This window comes from Nyctibius grandis, chromosome 31 (genome assembly GCF_013368605.1).
Source record: "Nyctibius grandis isolate bNycGra1 chromosome 31, bNycGra1.pri, whole genome shotgun sequence".
NCBI lineage: Eukaryota > Metazoa > Chordata > Aves > Nyctibiiformes > Nyctibiidae > Nyctibius > Nyctibius grandis.
This window is the reverse complement of record NC_090688.1, coordinates 3,845,911-3,868,721: the sequence shown is the minus strand read 5'-3', so window position 1 is coordinate 3,868,721 and position 22,811 is coordinate 3,845,911. Positions and strand designations below refer to the sequence as shown.

General features: G+C 46.6%; 1 protein-coding gene across 1 annotated transcript in view; it reads right to left on the bottom strand.

Annotated features, from left to right (window-relative positions):
* Positions 1 to 474: 474 nt before the first annotated feature.
* The window catches only part of INSR (insulin receptor), a 51,632-nt gene continuing 29,295 nt past the window's right edge, over positions 475 to 22,811 (bottom strand). The window contains exons 4-21 of the mRNA XM_068420397.1: positions 22,100 to 22,245; positions 21,664 to 21,808; positions 21,205 to 21,419; positions 18,971 to 19,097; positions 18,108 to 18,358; positions 17,546 to 17,713; positions 17,067 to 17,268; positions 12,090 to 12,361; positions 11,752 to 11,894; positions 10,897 to 11,056; positions 10,449 to 10,548; positions 10,125 to 10,192; positions 9,678 to 9,907; positions 9,247 to 9,357; positions 9,009 to 9,168; positions 8,094 to 8,223; positions 7,740 to 7,874; positions 475 to 6,136 (exon numbers count right to left, since the gene is read on the bottom strand). Coding sequence (XP_068276498.1) covers positions 5,782 to 6,136; positions 7,740 to 7,874; positions 8,094 to 8,223; positions 9,009 to 9,168; positions 9,247 to 9,357; positions 9,678 to 9,907; positions 10,125 to 10,192; positions 10,449 to 10,548; positions 10,897 to 11,056; positions 11,752 to 11,894; positions 12,090 to 12,361; positions 17,067 to 17,268; positions 17,546 to 17,713; positions 18,108 to 18,358; positions 18,971 to 19,097; positions 21,205 to 21,419; positions 21,664 to 21,808; positions 22,100 to 22,245 — 3,118 coding nt within the window. The 3' untranslated portion in view covers positions 475 to 5,781. The remainder of the gene's footprint in view (positions 6,137 to 7,739; positions 7,875 to 8,093; positions 8,224 to 9,008; positions 9,169 to 9,246; positions 9,358 to 9,677; positions 9,908 to 10,124; positions 10,193 to 10,448; positions 10,549 to 10,896; positions 11,057 to 11,751; positions 11,895 to 12,089; positions 12,362 to 17,066; positions 17,269 to 17,545; positions 17,714 to 18,107; positions 18,359 to 18,970; positions 19,098 to 21,204; positions 21,420 to 21,663; positions 21,809 to 22,099; positions 22,246 to 22,811) is intronic.

Here is a 22,811-nt window from a genome sequence, read left to right as displayed (position 1 = left end):
TGTTTCAATCCCGTTCAGGTTTAGAAGTGGCCCTTTCTGAACTCCTCCATCAGCCAGTTTTCGTGGGACGCGGTGATGGGAGAAGGAATTCAGCAACTAAGATGGTGGAAGCGTTGCTGGATGCTGCTGGGAGAATCGGGATGAACAGAAGAGCTTTGGTATCGAGTCCAGCTCAGATCTCTCAGGTAATTAATTAATCCTGAGCTCAAGCTTTACTGGTGATGCTGGGACTCAGCTAAGCGAGAGCATCTGTGCCCACATTTAAACTCCGCTCAGGGTTCCTCTTTAGCTGCCAGAACGATCCCAGGTGCTCCCAGGGACGGGTCCTCCCCTGCACCCACAGAGACTTTCTGGGCTGAGAAGAAGAAACTATTTCGGACCATCAGGCGGAACACTGGACATGGAACAAAACGACTGCCAGAAATGTAATTTCTTACCGACTGCAAATCTGTTGGCAAAAAAATAACAACGCTGGAGGAGTTAATACTAACTTTATTATACAATATTTAAAAAGTCATTTCTCTACCTGTCCCCTTAGAGCTTGCATTGTGCTGCAGTTAATTGGCTGAAACTGCACGAATAAGTGCTTATTTTCGAGAAGGACAAGCAATTTCATTTTAAAAAGAAATACACATTTAATGACAGCAGATTTGCTAAAAATGGTAGCTGCAGAATTGCTTTTGAACAGTCAGGTTCCTCCAAAAGTCAACTGTACCATCGGCCTCGCTCTTGTGATGCTCGTAACAAGGCAAGACGGGACCGGGCTGACCCCGTTAATGCTCTTACACCAACACCCACATACAGAACCCAAGCAGAGTTAACACAGAGCCAAGCAGAAGGTAATAAAAAGGCCAAATTCCATTAAGTTCATACAAATACCAAATAAACTAATCTTCTGAATTTCATGTATTTCTCAACTATTTCTGGATTCCAATCCATCCGACAGCTCCTTGCCCTGGACCGCGCGGCGCGGGAAGCTCCGAGGGGCACCGGGGAGGCTGGGACACAGTGAGAGGATCAGAGGGTTTCTCTGCAGTTTCTTGCTCACTCCAGGCTCTGCCCCCATCTCACACGGATCACAGGAGCACCCACCACAGCCTTGAGAGTAAGGTTTGGTTGTTTTTTTTATGGCACAAAGATATTTTACTTTCTGACTTGTAAAACACGGTTCCAGTCTTGGTATCAGGAATCACTGCTCGCAGCGAGTACCTCTGGGTCTGTCTTCATATCACAGCGACGTTCAGAGGGAACTCGATTGCCTCCCTCCCTCCCCTAAAGTGGAGGCTCCAGAGTAACGGACGCAGCACCCTTCTGCTCCTGGCTTTTCCCATCTGCCTTCAGCACGCTCAGGTCAATACCACAATAAGCGACTTTGAGATTTTTCCGAAGAGATACCAACGTTATATGCAACATACTAAAATGAAGCAAAGTGTCCCATCGCTATAATACAAATTTAGGAGGAAAGAGAGACGCTACCCATAAATTAAGAGTACCCTTTAGCAACCTAAGAGCAGCCTCTTCCACACCAACACAGCTGCTTTATGAACAACACAAAACACCCTCCTTGCAGCGTGGGCTAGTTCCCATCACCTTTCCCAGCCCAGTGCTGGCACAGAGTTTACGTTATGAGCTCTTCTATTTTACACCACCACGGAGTATTTACAAGCAGCCAAGGAAGGTGCATTTCTACCCCAGCAGCCAAGCTTTGCGACGCTGCCCTGGACTGCACGACAAGTACCAGATTCAGGATGTGGCGATTGAATTTAACGTGCAAACAGTTCTGAGGAACCTCTCCAGTCTCACGCTCAGTGAGAGCACGGCGGAACATTTGCTCAGCAAGAACAACAGCAGAGCACAGAAAGCCGTTTGTTCTACCTCCTGCTTCACCAGCTTCAGAGATAGAGAAGTTCTGGCTGCCTGTTGGTACCCTCGCTGTCCCCAGGCCCTGCACAGGAGGCTACAGCTGCTCCTGAACAGGTTGAAGAGTCCGTCCTGGGCTGTGAGTGGGACGTTCTCTGCCCACCAAGGGCAGGATCCAACCCTCCAACAAACACCTCAAGAAAAGAAAGGGCTTCCCTCCTGCCGGCCGTGGCTGCCCTCCTCCAGCCATTCCACCTGCTTTCCTGCGCTATCGCCTGGCTCCTCCTCAGCAGCGGCAGCGAGGGCTTGTGCTTCTGCTGCAGCCACCGTGTTCTCACCCCGGCAGGGATCTGGCCAGAGCAACCAGCAGCAGCTGTCCCGAGGAAGGCCCGGCGCCTGCCCGCACCGCACACCTTCCTGGGCAGGAGTCCTTCGTGACGCCCCGCACGGAGAAGGTTCTGTCCCAACTCATACGCGACCCTCGGTGTCTCTGAATCAGCGAGATCCAAGTGAGGGACTTGGGCATCCCCAGGGTGAGGATCTTCCAACAACAGAGACCAAAGTGGCAGCCGCGGGCTGAGAGTGAAGGATCTTCCAGAAGTGAGAGCTGGGCTTCACGGGTGATGGTCATTTCTTCTTCCTAACTCTATAGTTAAGCAAGTGTCGTCTTTTAACAGCCACGAGTGGCAACCGCTAGTGTTATTTCTTTGTTTTTAAAAGGGGGAAAACAATATCCTCCCCCTGAGTACCACAGGCCTTTCCTCGCCCTTGGCACAATGCAGAAAGGATGACTGGAATAATCTTTACACCCAGTATTGGGTACAAACAACTGCTCCGTTCGGTGCAGCGTGAAGATGACGGTACAAGCCATGCGAACGGACTGCCTGTCCCCAAAGCAAAACACACACTCCCTTGTTCAGCGAGCTGAGTCTTGCAAATCGTGTGGACTCAGAGGGCCAACCAATATCAGCTCCATTTAAAAGCCAGACCCAATACAAGGTTTGTTTATATAAAAGAACTCCTCTTCCCACAGTTAGGATCGCTGCCATTTAAGATGTTATCAGCACAAGGACGTGTGGAAAGGGCTGGTTTCAGGAGGTCACATCCCTCGGCCCGACTCCGGATTACACTGCGAGAAGGGCAGTGACCAAGATACCCCAACCCAACCCCACCAACAAGGGCTGGCCACAGTCCCTGCTCCACGCTGGCAAAGACGGCTCCAGAAGGAAGTGGTCTACTCCTCTTTAGTTCACTAAAGTCCAAACATTTAAATGCCTCTTATGTTCTTTTTTTTTTTTTAATCACAAGAGAACGAAGAGGAGGATACCAGAATATCAGATCCGAATTTGTAAATCGGTTCCTTTGGTCACTCAGATTAGTGATAAACAGTGACGAGCCGTTCTCCTACCCCTTCCCATGGGTGAATGGTCCCTCGTATTGGAATCAGCCGATATTGGTTTTCCCTGATCCACAATAGGTCCAGACCAGAATATTTGAACAGGTTTAGAGGTGCGTAGTATTAAAAATATCCTTAAGAAACACTGAGGTAGACTGCACCAGAACAGGACAAAAATAATCCCACCACATCCACCTGCCAAGATTTTACGGATACAAATTTACATGTTCTGTGTGTTTAAGAAAACAAATTGTTTGTTGGTTTTTTTTTTTACAGTGTTTTATATATTAAAATAAATTAAAAAATTCTAGTAAGAAAAACTTCTCTTCCTTAGAAAAGTGTGAGAATCTCTTCTTTCCTGCAGTGTAGTACAGAGCTGCTGAACAGTTACTACTTTGTAAAGCAGAAGAAACGTAAACGAGGCCTTTTGAAACCAAAGGTTCTTCCCCACGTCTGGACCGTCTGTTTCCATCTGACTTTGTGAGCAACCTGCACCCTCCACCTCTGTCCGAACCGACCCGACTGAGCCAGCTCACGGTGATGCACAGACACCCTCGTCCTCCCCGATGTTGCACCGCCCCGTTCAGCTGCAGCGAGGCCGAGCGGAGCAGGCTCGGAGAGGCGCTTCCCTACACACTCCAGCCCCTTTCATCGGTTACAGGGAGAAACCAGCAGCACTGCCCGGGCTGGAGTAAAAATCCCCCCCCAGCTCGGCGTCCCCACGCTCAGCGAGTCAGGAGAACCTCGTTTTCTCCTAGCAGAGAGCGCAAACTTCTCCCGGAGGGGAAGCAGAGGACTGAGCATCTCCCTCCCCTTTTCAAACCACCTCCTGTATGACACGGACCTGCACCATCGACCCCCTTCACTCCTTGCTTTAGCACCTCTCCCTGCCAGCACACTCCCTCATCACGACGAGTCACGTTTAGTTTCACAATTATTTGCTAACGTCTTACGCTAATCAGCTCTTTTATGCAAACAGCAGCAAAACAAAGCACGGTCCAGAAGACGAAAGTCGACATCCCAAAGAGCTGGAAGCGGCAGCTAACGCAGGCGTCCCGGGCGGGTATCTCAGGAAAACACCACAGGGCTGTGGCAGCACGAGGCCAGACACCCGAGCAGCGGCAGACAGGCAGCGGGGAGCGAACCACAGTCACACGCAGCTTCTGCTCCACGTGCAGAGCCAGGAGCCTTTGTGCTCTCCCCGCTTTAGGTTGGCTTTAGCGTCTCTTTTTTTCCGGTTCGAGTTCTTGCTCGTCCTCTCGTGCCGGCTGCTCCCGTGGCACAGCGCGTGCAGGAGGCAAAGGAGTAGCAGGCCTTGGGACTGGCATGTTCTGGTGTCCTTCAGCCCCCAACAAACAAGTGAAGTCCCAACTACTTTATCTGAGGGCTTCGAGTGGAGCCAGCTGACTGCATCGTATAAATCATGAAAGTATTAGAAAGCCTCGTCAAGGATAAACTTAACATGTGCTTCGTAGCTCCTAAAAGGGTAATCGGCTAAAAGTAGTTCATTCTGAAATCTTTGGACCACTTTAAGACCAAACAATCCCCCCAAAATCACCCCTCCACGAAAGGATCATAAACAGTCAATAATTTATATGAAGTTAAAATTTAAACTAAAGACATTTTTAAATATGTTACAACAAACAATATATATATTCAATGCTGTGAGGACAGAAAACTCCGTATCTCAGGTCAGGGGACTCCTACTTCGTTTGGTCTTGAAAGTACCCACAAATCTCAGATTTCTGCTCCTTTGGCTCCCAGCACATTTTCCTCATTTGTTAATGAGAGAAAACCTACTCCCAAGAGTCCTTAGTATAAAAATAATCTGTTTAGAATTCAGTCACTCCAGGGAAATGGGAAAAAAAAAAGATAAGTACACACTTCCGAGAAGAGGAAAGCTTCTGTGAGAACATACAAAACTTATGTACAAAAACAACAGAAGTGTATATTTTGCTATACATATACACCCCACATATATATACTGCACACACGCACACACACGCACGCACCCCTGGGATTTAACCCATTGAAAAAGTATGAAAGCAGCAGCTATTGGTCAATCTGAGGATCTGGCGCGTCCGACTGATGTGTTGGAATCCTTCAGCTGTAGGGAAGAGCCTGCCTGAAAGCCTGGAATCCTCCTGGAAATGCTTTTGTCCCGCAGAAGGTTTGTTCCGCACCGTTACGCTGTAGCTCAGATACCAGCAAGTTTCACGTCTTTTGTTGGCAAACGTGGATGCTTCTCCTTCAGTTTAACTTACGCGGTGGCTTCCTGTTTTGAAACCATGGTTACAGAAGGGACAGCAGCCATGGAAACCTCTTCCATTTATGTTCACAGATAAGTCCACTGACAACCAGTCAACTTGGCAAAAAAAAAAAAAAAGAAGTATTAATCATAAGATGATTAAAAATCTGCAGAGTTTGTAGATGTGTGTCATACACTGTGGCAGCAATAATGAGAGTCCTGAGATTTGTGGAGGGGGAAAAAAAGCAGACACAACCCTTGGGCCAAACAGGAAGCGTTAGGAAGGACTTGACCTGGGCATGGAGAGAATCCGCCCGTTTTTCTTGCCACCGTTCATGTGAGTGTAAGGTATGTGCTCTTCGTAGTTCCCCTTGAGGGCCATGGAGGGCCCATTGTCCCGCCCCAGGACTTTGTCCCTCTGCGAGTACGAGGAGGGATCGAGGGGAATGCTCTCCATGTTCTCAAAGTCCATCTCGTACTCCTCCGTTTCCAGAGGTTTGTTCTCCTCGCTGTAGAAGAAGGAGACCTCGTGGAAGCTGGGGTGCAAGTCCTCCTTCAGCATCTCGATGATCTCGATGAAGGTGGGGCGCATTTTAGGGTTGTACTGCCAGCACATCTGCATCAGGCTGTGCCTAGATGGGGACAAACAAGAGTCGGGGGTCGGAAGGAACAGTTTCAGGTAGGCAGGGCTGGCACAGACCAGGACTATCCACGTCAGACCACCCACCACCCACACGACTCCTCCGACACTCCACCGAGTTCTTTGTTCTCTTTCCAGCCTCCATTTCTGCCCGTAGATCCTGACACTCCTTTTTCTCTATTTCTGTCTAGATCAAAAATTCCTTCCAATTCCTTCAATTGTTCTTAACTCGGCTTCCGAAGGAAACAGGGCTGCAGTTCTCACACTCTGTGGATGCGCGCGTGCACTTACAGCCAGGTCACAATTTTTTAATTCGTTCCATTTTAATTTTAACTCACAGCCTGAAAGATAACAAAGCTCCTAAAACTTCAAGGCAGATAGGAGGCTGTGCAGAGGACAGAGGTCCTATAAACAGCCCACCCAGAAGAAAGGCTGCGGCAAGAGGTCAGATGTTATCAGACACCACAGAGAAAGAACTTACAAGTACAAATAAAGTTTCAAACTGGAGTTTCTAACTGGCTGTGAGACACACACGTCCAGGAGGAGGCTGTTTTCATAGGGATGCTCCCAAAACGTGTTTATTTTTTGACTCTGGAAGGGCTGTTTTGGCCACAAACGGGCTGGGGTAGGAGGTTACCGGGTTGCCCCCCACTGCTGTACGCTGCTTCAGCAGGGGCTCCTCACACCCTTCTGTCAAGGCACCCCAGCTCAGGTTAAGCACTTAGTAACGGGATTTTTTTAATTACTCTGACACAAACAGTTTAGGGAGCACGTGGGTTTGCAGCCGCGCTGGCAGACCTGGGGACGCAGTAACCTCCAGACAGTAAATGTCACGAGCAGAGTAACCCTTAACCCCGGCGCAGGAGAACGTCTGGCTGCAGTCTGTAATCTCTGGGAGGTGTTTTTCACCGCTTCACACCGTGCCCTCTTTCCTCCCTAACCTTGCAGGCAGCCCAGCCCTGTACTTTAAGCGGGGCAATGAGTCTGCAACAGAAATGAAAAGGCCTCGGACACGATAACCAGCTCTTGGCTCAGCACAGCATCCTCCTGCCTCTCCCTCCTCATTAGCCATAAATTGGATTTCTGGAAATCAGCGGTAAAATGTTGCTGTAATTCTCAAGACTATTTACGTAGTATAGAGAGATGAATTACACAAAACCTCAGCAGCCCTCGGATTAACAAGCTGCTTTCCAGCCCCTGTAGCCACGTGGATGCAGACTGTGGCCAGGCTTTGCCACGTGACAGAAGCCAACTGCCACCCACTAGTCTGCAGTGGAGGGAAAACATTTCATTTGGGCAATTGATACAGTGCTTATTTGTATTTTAAGCTTCTCCTGTGCCTTGTACTTCCTTCTCTTGACTCTGTACTCATGATGTAAGGTCCAGGTTGGTTTAATTTCCCTTCTAGTGCTCAAATTTAACTCCTGGATCCCTAAGGATGCATTGGTTGAATTTCTGAGAGGTGGCTCACTAAAGTCTGTTTTGTTCCTCCCCAACAGAGAAGGGGTCAAGAGGTGCCACATCTGGGGCCACCTCTGTTGGCCACGCTTTAGCTAAAGAGTGCAGCTTGGCCGACTGTCTGCTTTGCTACTTACAGCCTCTCCGGGCAGTTGTCCGGCTGATCCAGGTATCCTCCGTCCATGACAAACTTCAGCACCTGTTCGTTGGAGAGTCCCTGGTACGGCTGCTCTGCCAAACTGCTTATTTCCCAGAGGACGACTCCAAATGACCTAAGAAAGAGAGAATAAAACACCCTGGAGATCTACAAGTGATATTTTGGAGAATACGTACTTTAAAAGAACACGATTATATTTTTAAGAGGGTTTCAAAACAACGTTTTTGTTTTGTCTGGGCTCTGAAGAAGTCAGCAACTCACAATTTAAACTGTGTGTGTTAAAATAGTGAGCTCCTGTGCTAGAATCCACCTGGGATTACAGAGCACGACTTACCACACGTCAGAATAAGCAGTGAAAACACCGTCCTTTAACGATTCGGGTGCCATCCACCGCACAGGCAGCAGTCCTTTGCCTCCCTTACGGTAATAATCTGTCTCATAGATATCTCTGGTCATGCCAAAATCTGAGAAAAACAATTGGGATGTGTTAAACTCTCTCCTTTCACGCCACTTTCATACTTCCAGGCTATTTTCATACACCCAGGGAGCCTCCTAGGGTCCAGCTTGCAGTCATTTGTCACCTTGTGATTAACATTCAAAACATTTTCCTTTTCCCTGCATTTTTTTTCTACAGAGCCGTGATAGAGACTCCAGAGTTAAAATTTTTAGCGACAGCTTCTATTCTAAACGTTATTTTTATTCATCCCCTTCAAGTAAAACAGAGCTCCCTTTGCCCTGCAATCCCACTGCCTTGGCTTTAAGTCCAAAGAGAAAAACCACCACGCTGTGGAGTTTTGGGTTATTTTTAAATGTTATATTTACTTATTTCTAAAAGGGTTTGGGTTAAAAACTGGTTCTTGTGGAAGATAAATGACTTTTAAAAGACACCTGACCTAATGAGAGGATTATTGACACTTGGTTTGTTGTACCCAACACCTTCTTTGTCATAATTCTCATGAAAGCAAAGCACAGTGAGATAACCGAGGCAGCTTAGGCTGGAAAGACAAACTTTTTGGATAGAGGTTTGAGAATAGAGAAGGTGAGAAAAGCTGCTCTGACTCTAAGGGAGATTATTTTCTTACAGAAGTCCATACAATACTTTCCCAGGTAAGAAAAAGAGGAAAGTTTGCTGCATCTCCAAAGGGAGCCAGTGGAAATCACGTGTGTTTGCTGCACTGGTCTTGGGCTTCATGTATTTGCCTTTACAACAAATATCAGCCACAGAATGATCTGATCACACACGACATACCTCCGATCTTCACAGTGAAGTCTTCTGCAACCATACAGTTACGAGCCGCAAGATCTCGGTGAACAAACTTTTTGGCATTCAGATAGGCCATGCCGTCGGCGATCTCTGCAGCCATCTGGATCATTTCTCTCAGGGTTGGTGGCGGACGACCAGGGTTATTCTACAATAAAGAAAGAAGCATTCAAACCCAAATCAAGTAACTCTGTTGCACAACAGGCTCCTTCTCTCCTGCCTTTACCTCAGCATCGGGTCTCAAGGAGCGAAGGTAACTCTTCAGATCTCCATGTGCCATTAACTCCATGACCACCAGAGTAGGTTGCCCTTTTGAGACCACCCCGAGGAGCCGAACCTGGAAAACAAGTGAGAAATTCCCTCAGGGTTGTGTCCAAACACACCGGGCAGAGCCCAGCTATGAGAAGAGGGGGTTATAGCACAGGCAACACCCCCCGACCACGAGCTCAGACCAGCACCACAAAGCCCCGTCACGCTGAGGAGTTTTGAAAGATGCATTTTATACAATATGATGTGGAACGATCCCGGCTCTTTTGATCAACTGCCTCTGCAGAAGGGCTGCTTTTGTAAGCTCAGCGTCACGCTTTGAAAGCCCCAAAGAACTATTAGTTACGTGATGGGACCTGCTAATCCCCCGAGGCGCCCGGCGGTGCTTACCACATGATGGCAGCTGAACCCTTTCATCACAGAAGCTTCGTTTAAGAACTCGATGCGCTCGCGGAGGCTGGCCGACTCGTTAACAGTTTTGACAGCCACGCGGGTCTCCGGCTCCCCCTTCACGATGTCCTTGGCGATCCCTTCGTACACCATGCCGAAGGAGCCCTGGCCCAGCTCGCGGAGGAGAGTGATCTTGTCTCGTGGAACCTCCCACTCGTCGGGGACATAGACTGTTGAGCAGAGGGAAATGTTTCTGAATCGAGCAAGTCTCTTTTGAAAGACATTTCCGTGGCAGCCTTGTGTAGCACTGCCACAGGATGTTATGGGTATAAATTCTTAAAAAAGACTAGAAAAACGCCATAAAGACAACGCCAATCCCATACTGCTGCGCTGCCTGAACGGCCACGCAAGAAATAAGGCGCTGAAGAAAGCCCTCATTGCTCTCACCATCGCTGGCGCTGAGGTATTCAGGGTTAGAGGATGCGTAGAGGGGTCCAGTTGGTCCTTCAGTTTGTCTGGAAGAGAGACACAAATTCTTCAGCGCCTTTGCAGCCTTTGACACGTTAGATTTGATTTGATTAATTCCCAAAACATGCAGCAAATACAAACTGTCCCAATCTCCAAATGCACAAAATATTTCCTACACTAAATTAATATTGCAGTCACTATGTAAATTAGAAAATAAACACAGAGTTACTTGCAACAAACAAACAAAATCTTTGGATACAAGTTTTGCTTGTTCTGGTGGAAACAACATAAAATTGTGCTCACCTCTTTTTCACAAGCACGTAAGTAGCTCCAATAATTCCAGCAATTATTGTGGCCAAAATAATCGGAACAATTATAACAGCAATATTAGGCTGAGCATTCACTAAGAGAGAAAGAGAGAGTTGGAGGTATTATACAGGTCCAAAATCCAAGTCTCTTCCTCAATAAAATCTCCTCCTTGAATAAACTGGAACAGACATGGAAGTAGAGGCTATTTCAGGTACAGAATGAGGGGCTGCTCAGAATGAGAATTCAAATTGTTGTTCGACAGCTACGTGAAAAGAAGTCACACATTTCTAAGTAACTTCAGTTTCTTGAAAGTAGATGTATTGGTAAATATTTTATGACCCCCTACAGTTCCCTGTGCACTGCTTGCTAAATCCCCATCTTCCAAAAATAACCTGAGTTTCTATCAGGAATTAAATGTTGGGGAAAAATAAAATGAACTCACAGTAATCAGCCACATAAAAATAGGTGGGTTCTGTCCAGGAGCCATTTCCAGCCAGTGACGTAGCTCGTATGCGGACACTGTAGTTTCCAGGCTGCAGCCCACGGAGTTTACAGCCCTGCTCGCCGGCAAAATGCTTACGGGAGACGCAGAAGTGTGCTTCCTGCGGGAGGAGGGGAGAGGGAGCCTGGGTGACGCTACCCCCGCAACAACCCCCCGCTCTGGAACACCACACTGGGGTTTCTACCTCACCTCCTGGTCTGGCAATGTACACAAACGGGGCTTTCACACGCTCAGACCCTTTCCAATGTGGTGGTTTGTCCTGGATTTGCATTTTACAGTTTGGTAGTTCAGGTTACAGAGAGCACATGCCATTTGCTGGGCTAAACCTCAGCCCTGAAACCTGAGCGGGGCTGGCAAGGCCTCCCACCCACCCGGCACTGGCATCCTGCACGGGCAGCGCGGCTGCCCACAAGCTCCCAGCCTGCTCAACGCTTTATTAATTTCTCGAAGCAACTTAAATTAGATGTATGTTTTCTGTCCTCCTGTGAAATAAAATTCCTAAAAAAACTCCCTGCAGAACATTGGCAAATCATGTACATAAGGTTGGTAAATTCGATGTGCTTATCTGGTAAACAGGCACCCCAGAGACAGATTTTTAGTTCTCAGTGTCGCCACAGATGGAATTCCAGAGGATACAAATTCACTGGTAAAGTTTTATGTCACATTGGTTCACGCACGAGGAAACCAGACAGGGCAGAACACCACATGCACTAGGACTATGAGAGACCAAACAGCCCTGGGCTCCCCTGCGGAGCGACTTCTCCGAACGTGCTGTGTTAAGGGACAGACTCTCACCTCTGTCTCCCCAAGACGTCCATAGTTCACTTCATACAGCACAATAAGACCATTGGGCTCCTTTGGTTCCTGCCACTTCAAATGCACGGTATTTTTTTCAACCACTTCATGGGTAACTGGACCAACGATGTCATCAGCCTTAGCTAGAACCAAAGTCATGATTAATAAAGAGTTTTATTTCATGTCTTCAGCAAAATTTGCCAATACTTCATCCAACACCCTTTCCTATCAGGACACAAAGACAGCACCAGTCCTACACGATGGTTCTGGCTCCCAGAGGAAAAGCAGCGTTTTGGCAAGAGCCATCAACCCAAAGCAAAGCTCAGGGAGAGAGTTACCTTCTGGCATGGTCCTGGCACTGACGTAAGCTGCAACGCTGCATCGGGATTCCTGCGCGTCGTGGTTACACGCGTGGAGCTCGATGCGATACCCGGTGAAGTGGCGCAGGCCGGAGATAACCAGGGACTCCTTGGACTTAACCTTTTCGAAAGGTTTCTGCTCCTCTGCGTTCTCGGCCGCCGCCGCCGAATTGTTGGGCGAGGACGCGATGGTGGGTATCACCACGGTGGCGTTTGCCACAGAGCCAAGGTCTCTTCGTTTTCTTGACGGCCTATGAAATAACCCAGGTTACAACGCTGTTTGTTATAGTCAGTGTAAACACGTTCGTCCAAAAAGGAAGAGTTAAAAAGGGAGAGCTCAGAGTGCCACCGAACACTCAAATCCAAGCCTTGTATTTGCAACGCAACAAAGAAATTCAGGACTTATTATTTTTTTAACCAAGCAATCTGTCTCAGCCCTGTAAGGCACAGAGCTTTTAACAATTCTGTATCCCCGAGACTCTTTCCCTGCACAACTTCATACAGGGGAAAAAAAAATAAATTAAATAAATAAACCCAAGTCTAAAGTATTTGCTTGAAAATTCAAGTTCTTCTGGATCCTCCCAGCTGGACACAACTTTACCAGGCTGCCTATGGATGCCTTGCACGGTGCTGCAATGCTTGGGAGTTCATCTCCTCCACATCCTAGCTAACGAGGTTGTATCACAGCCCCCAGCCCTGACGACCTCAGATGTTCCACATAGTCCAAGTGTCATAAACTCGCGTTTATAAAGCGTACGACCAGTTTCACAGCTCACTGGAATACATCTGCCACTCCAAACCCTAAGGCTCAAGCTAGAGAGATAATTTTAACCTTTTTCTGAGAGACCAACCTATAAAGTTATTTTCAACACACGCGTTTAAAACTCACAGATTCAGGTTCTGTATTAGCTGGGCGGTTTTGCTAAGCAAATATTGCCTCTCAAATTATTGCACTTCAGTCTGAAAATCCATTTTTTTGCAGTTGTAAAAACAGAACGGGCAGTGTGATCCTGTCAGCTGCCCTGTTTGCAGTGAGTGCTACTCGCCAACTTTAATGGCAGGTTTCGTCAGTAAATAAACTGAATTAATTCAACAGAATTAAGAACCATTCACAAATTTCATTTTCTTGGGGGGAAAAAAAGGGAACAAGTACCAAAACAAAACTCCTCGTTCTAACACTTTACATCCTGCCACACATTTGCCACGAGGAATTCCAGGTTGGGAACTAACCCACGCGGGGAATCAGTAATAGTGTTTAGTTACACAAAAGGAATTAATGCCATTTGAAAACCGGACCACGTATCCTAACGGGGATGATGATCTTTTTTTGTGTGTGTAGCTATTAAAGGGTACAAAGAGTGACCTGAACTGAACCCACGCTTGAGGCATCTCCAGTCTCTAAAAATGTAACAAGCCGTTGAAGCAAATCTTTGCTGCTGAACTGAACTTTCCGCTGCCGCCCTCCGACTGCCCGGCAAGCGATCGGCCAACTCCAGCCACCACGGAGGAGTGCGCAGGGCAGGTCTTTGTCTGCAACCCCCCACCTCCGTGTTCCCTGCTGCTGTTTCTCCTCCAACAGCAAACTCAACCAGCTGGAAAGCAGATTTTCAGATTTCCTCAAACTAAACGTCGGGTTGTACACAACAACGTCAGCGTATTCATCCAGCTGATGAAAAAATGGGATGCCAGACGTCAGGTTCAGCAGAGCACATTCCAGTTTTTTTTAGTTTTCTCTTTCTCTAATTACTAATTAACTCATTTTGGAGCTGCTGTTATCCCAGCTTGGGCATTGTTCTGAGCAGTGTCACCTAACGACGGGGCAGAGTTCAGAGAGCCAGGTCTGGGTCATGCCACCTCCCTCCTTTGGAAGGAATCTGTTACAGTCAACCAGAACCTTGTTTGGACTTAAAAGCCAAGCTCCACGCCACTGTTTACAAAGTGTGGATTCAGCTGTTCCTCTTGTTTAAGAGAATTTTGTTTTTCACAAGTAAAACAGTAATTTGACCACTGATGCAACACAGAGTAAAATGCAAGAATAACTTCTGCCTTCTCAAGTAACAGAAAGCAAGAAAAACTTTTGAGGCTGTATACCCCAATCTTCCCATATTTATTATCCTGGATTTGCAGCAATTTTCTGGCCAAATTCTCTGTATTTTCCAACACCTGATGTCTTCCCATAGTTGTTCCAGTGCAATTTTCATTATGGCCATTTCAGTAGCTCCAGTGACCTTCCCTGTGAAATACTCAGGTTCAGGTTCCTTCTCTTCGTACTGTCAGAGATGATCAGTGTGTCTGAGGGCTCTCAGGTGGAAGGACGAACACAACTCATCACATGCAATACAGCCTGTGCTGGGGTTTTTAAAACTGCCTTAGCCAGCTTCAGCCACGTCTTCCCACACACCTGAAACTACCAGAGGAGCAGCTGGCCTGTCTTCCCCCTTGTGCTGCCAAAGCATTTATATGTTTTTCTGTACAATTAATTGGATTGAACCAGAAAACCCAGGGAAAAAAAAAAGTTATTTTTAATGTGAGCCATTTCCCAGATCTTGTTCACTCTGTAACCCACTAATATTTTTAATGGCACGAGCGTGTGAGGCAGAGAGAGAGAGAGGACAGAGACAGAGAGAAGAGTGAGACTGCTGCTTCTGCAGTAGCGATGGTGGAGAGTAGACATGACATTACATCCTGAATAGCAGCCATTATGTTCCCCTCTGCCTCTCAGGACTTTTATTACTTTTGAAATCTTTCCAAGCTTTCCACAGAATCACGGAGCAGTTGAGGTTGGAAGGCACCTCTGGAGATTGTCTAATCCACTCCCTGCTCAAAGCAGGAGCAGCTAGAGCAGGTTGCTCAGGACCACATCCAGGCAGGTTTTGAGTATCTCCAACGATGGAGACTCCGCAGCCTCCCTGGGCAGCCTGTGCCAGTGTGCAATCACCTGTCTGCTCCAATCTGTGCAAAACTCATTCCAATGTAAGAGCAAATAACACAGGAAAGAAGAAACAAAGCATCAGCTTCTGATGGCCACTTTGTTCAGCTACAAAGGGAGGTCACAAAGCATGTGACGTAAAGATACCCGTGAGCTCTGACTGGGAAGGCGGGTATGGCAAGAGGCATTTAGAAACTTCTAGTTTGCCTTGCCAGTGCCGGAGCAAATTAACCCACAGGACTTGTGATAGTATCTCCTAGAGTAATCAACCATGCACATGGGGAAGGAACAGCCTCTGTGAGTTCCAGAGGGGTTCTCAGCAAGTCAGGTGAGATCACAGAATCATTTTGGTTTGAAAGACCTTTAAGATCATCAAGTCCAACCATTAAGCTAGACCTGGACTAAGGCAGAGCACAGCAGATCTGTGGCAGAGCCTCCTACGGACTGGATACTGCACAGGGATCAGAGAGCTGGGAACAGGACAGGAGGAGAAACATGGTACGTGGAAAACAAGGAGACAAGACGTAGGAGGAGTAACTTCTCAGCTGCTCTGTCCTCTGCACCCCTGTCATCTCATATTCCCTCATATTCTCATCTGTGAGATTCCTCCCTGTGAATGGCAGGCGGCTTCTCATCTCCAGGGGAGTCCACACAGTGCCTGGAGAGAGGTCAATAAACTATCAGGAGCCACACAAAAAGCACTTGAAGTAAAACACACCTCATGTTCAGTCGCCAGGCTCTGCGCAGGCTGCACTATGAGCAGCCACAGGCACAATACCCACAGGAAAACAAATCCTAATTTACGTTGCCACAGCCTGGAGCCCGTCAAAGGCAAGCAGGATGCATGGCAGCAGGGAGGTATCTTTACTGCTGACTTACAACAGCAAAAAGGGCTTCTATTAAAAGGATCAGTTAGCACAGGGGAGGTGGAGATTTCTTCCTTAGTGGGCTGACAAGGTGGCACATGCTGGTGATTGGTTTCTTCCTAAAATACATACCCCAGAAACTGGCCTGAGAAGCATCCTGGGCTGGCTGCACAATAAAATTGGGGAAAAAAAAGGGAAAAAAAAAGAAAAAAGAAAAGAAATCAGATTGTCAGAATTGTCTGCCTACATCAAGAGGAGTTTGGCTTTTGGACATGGCTTGGTTCTCCTCCGCTTTGGAATAGGTTGTGTCCTGGCATCATTTTGCACACTGAAACTCATCCTTCTGATGAGCTCTAACAGCAAAGAAATTGCAAAAGGAGGGACTGTGCACAAGCTCCTGTGTGACAACTGCAGGTTTGCCGAGAAGAACCATCTAGTAACGTGCCCAACAACAAAAAATGTTCAGTGCAGCAACGTAGCTTTTGTCAAGCAGCTGCAAATAAACGTTTGTTAGCTAAGGGCAGTGAGCAGAGAATAAATTTAGAGCACAAAACATGACAGTGAAGAGGGTAAATCACTACAGCCTCTAACCTGATTCCCAGCGCTTCCTCTGTAAGTTGCATATGAAGTGTGAAGACATCCAACACCACTTAATGTGACCCTGCGTGTGCCATTCAAAACAGGACATTCACCACCCACAGCAGTCGCATTCCTCATGGTATTGGAGGTATTTCCCAGACTAAGTGCAAGGAAGACCGCAAATACCACGCTAAAGGACAAGGCTGTGGCATGGTAAACTCTGCTTTTTCCTCTTCCTTTCTTTTCAACTGGATGAAAAGCTAGACCACAAAATTTTAGGACAGAAAAAAAAAATAGCTATTTTTGGCATCATGCAAGTTTAAATGAGCTGCAGGCATTTAGCTACTTGTTAAAGATTCTCACTTCATTCTCAAGCTGAGGAGAATTCAGGGACAGGAAATATGAGCAGGATCTTCCAAATCTGTAGTAACATCAGTTGTAGATGCTCCCACACATGTATTCAGCTGGACCAGACAGTCTCACGGAAGCGCAGAGAAACTGGCAATGCGGCCACATCCAGCCCAATAATTAATTACATTTCCTTACCCAAGACCACCTGGCAATACTGTTTGATATTCGTACCTGGGGACAAAAACTTCATTGTGAAGATAGTTCTCAAATGTCTTGCGGAAAGCAGACTCCTCCAGCTCCTTTTGTATCTGAGAGTCTGTTTTAGGACAGGAACAACATTCTCCACTGACATCCTCATTTTCACTTTGATTATATTTCTGAGGGTCTTCGGATTCAAAAGGAGGAGACCACGTCCTTGAGGGCAGTTTTAATCCTGTGGACAAAACAATTTTAGTGTCACTCATGCTTGACACGGCAGAAGCAGATGTTTGATCCTATGAAGATCCAACACTAGTGTACACAAGATTCACAGCCCATTTTGGAGAGCCTTGGCAATGGCACCTAATGCAACTGAACAGTGGGAGAACACAGCCAGTGTCTTGAAAACAGCAAAATGAGGCATCCAGAGCCCCTCCCAAGTGTGTGAAAGGTCTCCAAACAGTTCTGAGACAGCTTGAAAGAAAGGCACAGAGAGAGAAACACACACTCACCTTTTAAGCAGTAATCAAGTTCATAAAGCTCACTATCTTCTGCCTGCTGCTGCCAGAAGACCAGGTAGTGCGTGATGTTTCCGTTGGGCTCTGAGGGCGGCTTCCACTTCAGAATGATTTGGGATGAAGAGTTGGAAACAGATATCGGATCTAATGGGACTGACGGAACTGCGTGGGTGGGAAAAGAGACAGAGGTCACTTCCACTGCTCTGCGAGAGCTTGACAGGACAAGGGACAAACCCAGACAACCTTCCATGTCCATGGGAATAAACAGTGCTCTCCACAGCAGGTCCACTGACACCCAACAACCCCGCAGCAGGATACACCAGTGTGCACACAAGCTCTTACACAAGGCCACACGAGCCTGATGGAAGAAGTGCACGTTGGCACCATCTCCCCACATTCTTCCATGTGTTTAGAAATACCTTCCTACCACAGCAGAGCAGCAATGGCAGTGGAAAGTTTCATGGATATGGGACTGTCGTGACTACCAGGCAGGAGACTATTTAGGGTCTATTTTTGGTTTTCACTTGCAAGGCAACGTTAATTTAATGATACTGACCAGTAGCGTTGGTCTGGACGTAGATGATTTCACTCTTTGCACCATATGTCCTTCGTTCATCTGAGAAGGTGACCAGAGTTTTAACAAACACAGCATACTGCGTCCATGGCTTCAAGCCCCTCAGAAGCCAGCCTGGCTGGGCCTGGGCTTTGGGCTCATTTGACCGTGGGGGTGGGTCAACATCCACAACTGTCCAGCTATTTGACCCACAAGCGTCTTGGCCATCAAACTCTGTCACATTTTGGTATGGACTTTAGAAAAAAAAAGAAAGAATCCTCAAATTAACAAAATCCTAATTCAAGCTTTTAAAAATAACATTTCTAAAGACATTAGTGAAAGGTATAATCCTTTACCCTTTGGAGAAGGTATAACTATCTCATCATACGTATTCTGAAAATGAAGCACAGGGAGCTTTGCAACCCAGCCTCCTAATGGTATCCCAGGTCAGGTACTGTTCCACGGATGATCCCAACAACTAAATCCAGGCTAATTATATTCAGTTTTATGAAAATCGGCTCAGTAACCTTGATTCTAAAAGAATGTTTCCCACCTCAGAGGGAATAAATACCTCAACGTCCCACGGAGATTGTGAGGAGATGATAAACTCCATGGTTAGAGGATGTACGCCTAGAACAGCTGGAACAAGTCATGTCTGGATTGCTCTTGAATGAGGAATTTTGACTGTACACAACTCAGTAAGTCAGGGATCTTAATGAACCATCTTATGTAAGGGGAACATTGGAAACTTAAGTGTAGGAGCCAGACAATCAGAGAGACTAAATAGCTATGCCCACAGCAGGTTTAATATCTACTCTTCAATGCCAACTGCCGATGACTTTGTACCCTAACGGTGGATCACTTACGCCTCTTTGTAAAAAAGCATAAATCCCAGAAGATCACGGAAATCAGGAGGCCAGTACGGCTCCCACTTCAACAGGATCTTGTCGTGAGATGTTCTAATGGAAGAAAATTTCAGCAATTCATTTTCACCTGTAACAAAAGAGAAGTGATGACAATGTCGTTAACACTAAAAAAAAAAAATAAAGGCTTCTATTTTTAATTTAGAAGTTTATTTTCCCCACAGATAAATATGAGAACGTTGGCATTGAGAAAAGCTGTTCATTAAAGCCTTATCTTACTTCAACACTATTCCTGCCTTAAGCTAGGGGCTGGAATACGTGACCTCCTAAGGTTCCTGTCAGCTTAAATTTTTCCTCTGATTTTATGAAAACGATCCAGTAGAAGAGTTGAACTAAATTCTACTAAGTGGGAAATCTAGAGGCAACATATTTCAAAATCCATGATGACCTATACAGCTGAACCCAACAATATGGTTTGCAGAGCTTTTGTAGCCTCTGCCTTCAAAGCACGTGGATTCCCAGCCTTGCCCGGGAGTAGCACGGACCCTTTGCAAACAGGAGGGAAGGACAACAAACAGTTGCAGGAGGGTGGAGTTTTGAGGCTCAAGGGACGCGTTACAACATGGTATGTCCAAGCAGCCCACGAAGGACAAACTGTGGAGCTCTGATGGGATTTGCCATCCCTGCAGTAGCTGCACAAGGGAGGAAGAACATTCATTTCACTGGCGCCACATCCAGTACAAACAAGGGCTTTTTTTTTTTTCTTCTTTTTTTATTTTTTTTTCGGTAAACAGGATGCTGCCAATGTGAAAACTAGTCCTGAAATGTAAAAACAAACAAGAAGCCAAACACACTGGCAACCTGTGTTTGAGGTGGGGGGGTGGCACAGAGAACAGCTCAGCAGAGTGGAATTAAAGCTGGCAAAGAGAAATGCAACCGTCTCCTCCAGCTGCCTTTAAACAAAACAACCAGCCACATGGCTGCATGTGTTGGTATGTGGCAAAGCAGATCAGGAAACTGATTCAGCTGAAAGATCTTCTCTTTTTACGTCTGTTCACAAATAGCCCCATCAGAATAATAAACGATGGCAGATTCAGGGAAGGGGCTGTTTAAGCAGTGCTGGCACCAAATGCGGAGAAACAGCGTGGCTGCAGGATGATCTAAGCTGCATTGCAAGCTGTGAACAGACCAAGGAACTGAAATGCAAGATCTGATATCCCAGTTTAATTAACGCTGGGGGTTTTGGTGGCAATACCTGCTTAAGCATCTAATGTGTCAACCTGTGCATGCTCCTGTTCCTGCATGCACGTAAAACTTTGTGGGGCGAGACAATAAATCAGAGCAGAGAGATGATACAACCCAAGAACAACAGAGCAGAAACAGCTTGCTATTTTTTACCCCAGATTACCTCTACAATCTGGTTCACCACGCGGCCCTGTAAGAGTTTTACTGGCACAAACAGGGAAAGGGGATTGTGTGTGGCACAGGACGGGAACAAACAGCAGGGCTGGGGTGCAGAAGGGATGCGCTTATGGCAGTATTGCTACCAAAAGAAGTGTCTGCAAAACTACAATTTCAGTAGCACGACCTTAGTTAGAGCATAAAGCAACGCTGTGTGTTTGCTCCTTAGCCATGCTGACACAGGCATCGTCTTATCGTTGTTCTTGAAGAACACTGTTAGCTTGAAAACCTCTGAGAAGCATAACAAAAATTGTTGGAAAAATTTCTCTGACTGTTGTCATAGCAATTGCCTCACGTGGCTCCCGAGATGGGTGGAAATCCTGTTTCTCGATGTTTACTCTGTGTGCATACTGTCACCTCATGACATGGGAAAAGAAGATGATGACTATTAATCAGATACTCAGCAACAACACAAAGTCCCAATCTGGACTGAGGTTATGTTGTGCTAAACTCTTCAAAAAGACACAACAATACACTCAACCCTGAAAAACTCCCAGCTGAGCACACAGAGAACAAACTTCTCAAGACCGAAGCTGGCAAGGTAGGCTCCTGGCCAGATGGAGAACCCGTAAGAACTTTTACTCATGGCACATTGACAGTGTGGCTGCAGCGCACAAGCAAGTGGCAAGTCACATGTCTGGTGCTTTACCAAAAGGACAAGGACAGTCCCTGGAAAAACACCATAGGCTAGGCTGAGAGAAATGAGAGTGTGAGGTTAGCAAGGCAGAGAGAGAGGAAAATGATGCAAATCTTGCTGCATTCTGAGACTTTCTTACATGAGGCTTGATCACCGTTCGTCTTCAGGGCTATGTCGTTCCTTTCCTGACGCCCCTTAGTCCCAGAGATCTCTTCCATCTTGTGGATTTCTGACAAACACAGTTTGGGATTATAATGGAAGAAGAGTTTGCCTCGTGCAATAGTGAGGTTGTGTTTACTCCAGTCCCAGAGCTGGCGAAGATTCTGGTTGTCCAAGGCATAAAATGAATAATTCCTGAAAGCAGAGAGTGAAAATGTGGATTGGGGAGGGATCCACTGAAAACTTTTTTTCTCACGCACTGATCCAGACACCAAACAAAACTGAATGCAAACTATCTTCTCTGGCAGGCCACAAGCCATAGGCAGAGGAACATTTACAAAGAACTTAGGAATTGTTTACCAATACAAATCACTCTGATAGCACTGGCACTCCTTACACTTCAAAGCATTCAAATAAAATAGCTCTTGAAAGAACTCACCCAGCTTCTAGTGTTTCTCCTCTAATCAGATGTAGTTTACGAAAAAAAGAAAGAGAAACCAAGGCATAAGATCGGCGAATTTTTAGGTAACCTGAGATTTCTTCTATCAAGCCAAGATTCGCTTCTAGCTCAGCTGCTATGTTATCTGTGGAGAGGAAAACATTGGGTTTAGTTTTCTGATATCACAGAGAGAAACACTGATAGTGGAGCCCAAACATATTAAATAGAACTGCTTTACATAAATTCAAAAGACCTTACAAAAAATCGGTTAGCGAAAACCCCAAAGGACCATCCCAAGGGCCTTTGTTTTGCAGTTATTTTTCTGAATTGCTCTAAGATTCAGAGTGGTCAAAGCAAGAGAGAAGCGCCCCAGCTCACGGACGGTGTCATATTCACTGACCACACATCCCTACCCCCTTACTCATGCAGAACTTACTTCCTCCACGGATATTTATAACTAAGCTTCCATTAACAACCGTGCAGCCGCGGAGCTCCTGTGCCGATGTCACCGAATCGATCGTCTTCTCTTTCCCATAGTCGCAAACCTTTGGGCAGGGCCCTGCACAGGGTGTACAGTGCAAGCTGAAACACAAGAGAGTGGGGAATGGAGATGGGATGCTTTTGCAGAACATCATCTGGGGCATCCCCGGCACTTCTCAAAAGCCGAGTAATCAATTCCAAGGGACGGTGTCCTGACAACACGCTACGGGATTCACTGGCGGTGAGCAGCACCTGGCTCTTCGGAACTTCAAATAACTGCTGATAATTATTTGTCATTTCCACATTTCAAACGCTAATCGCTCTGTCCCTACCTACATAACACAAACCAGAACAAAGTGATTTTGCCTATTTGAATAGCCCCTCCAGCACGGTGCTGCTCAGTGCTACACATCCAGGGGTTTCAAGATCAAGAAACCCAGGCCCAGTCCCCATCTCAAGATCACAGAATCACAGAATCAATCAGGTTGGAAGAGCCCTCTGGGCTCATCGAGTCCAACCATTGCCCTGACACCACCATGGCAACTAGACCAGGGCACTAAGTGCCACGTCTTTTTTTAAACACATCCAGAGATGGTGACTCCACTACCTCCCTGGGCAGCCCGTTCCATAATGGATCGTTAACCAAGTGTGTAATTGATGAGTGGAGA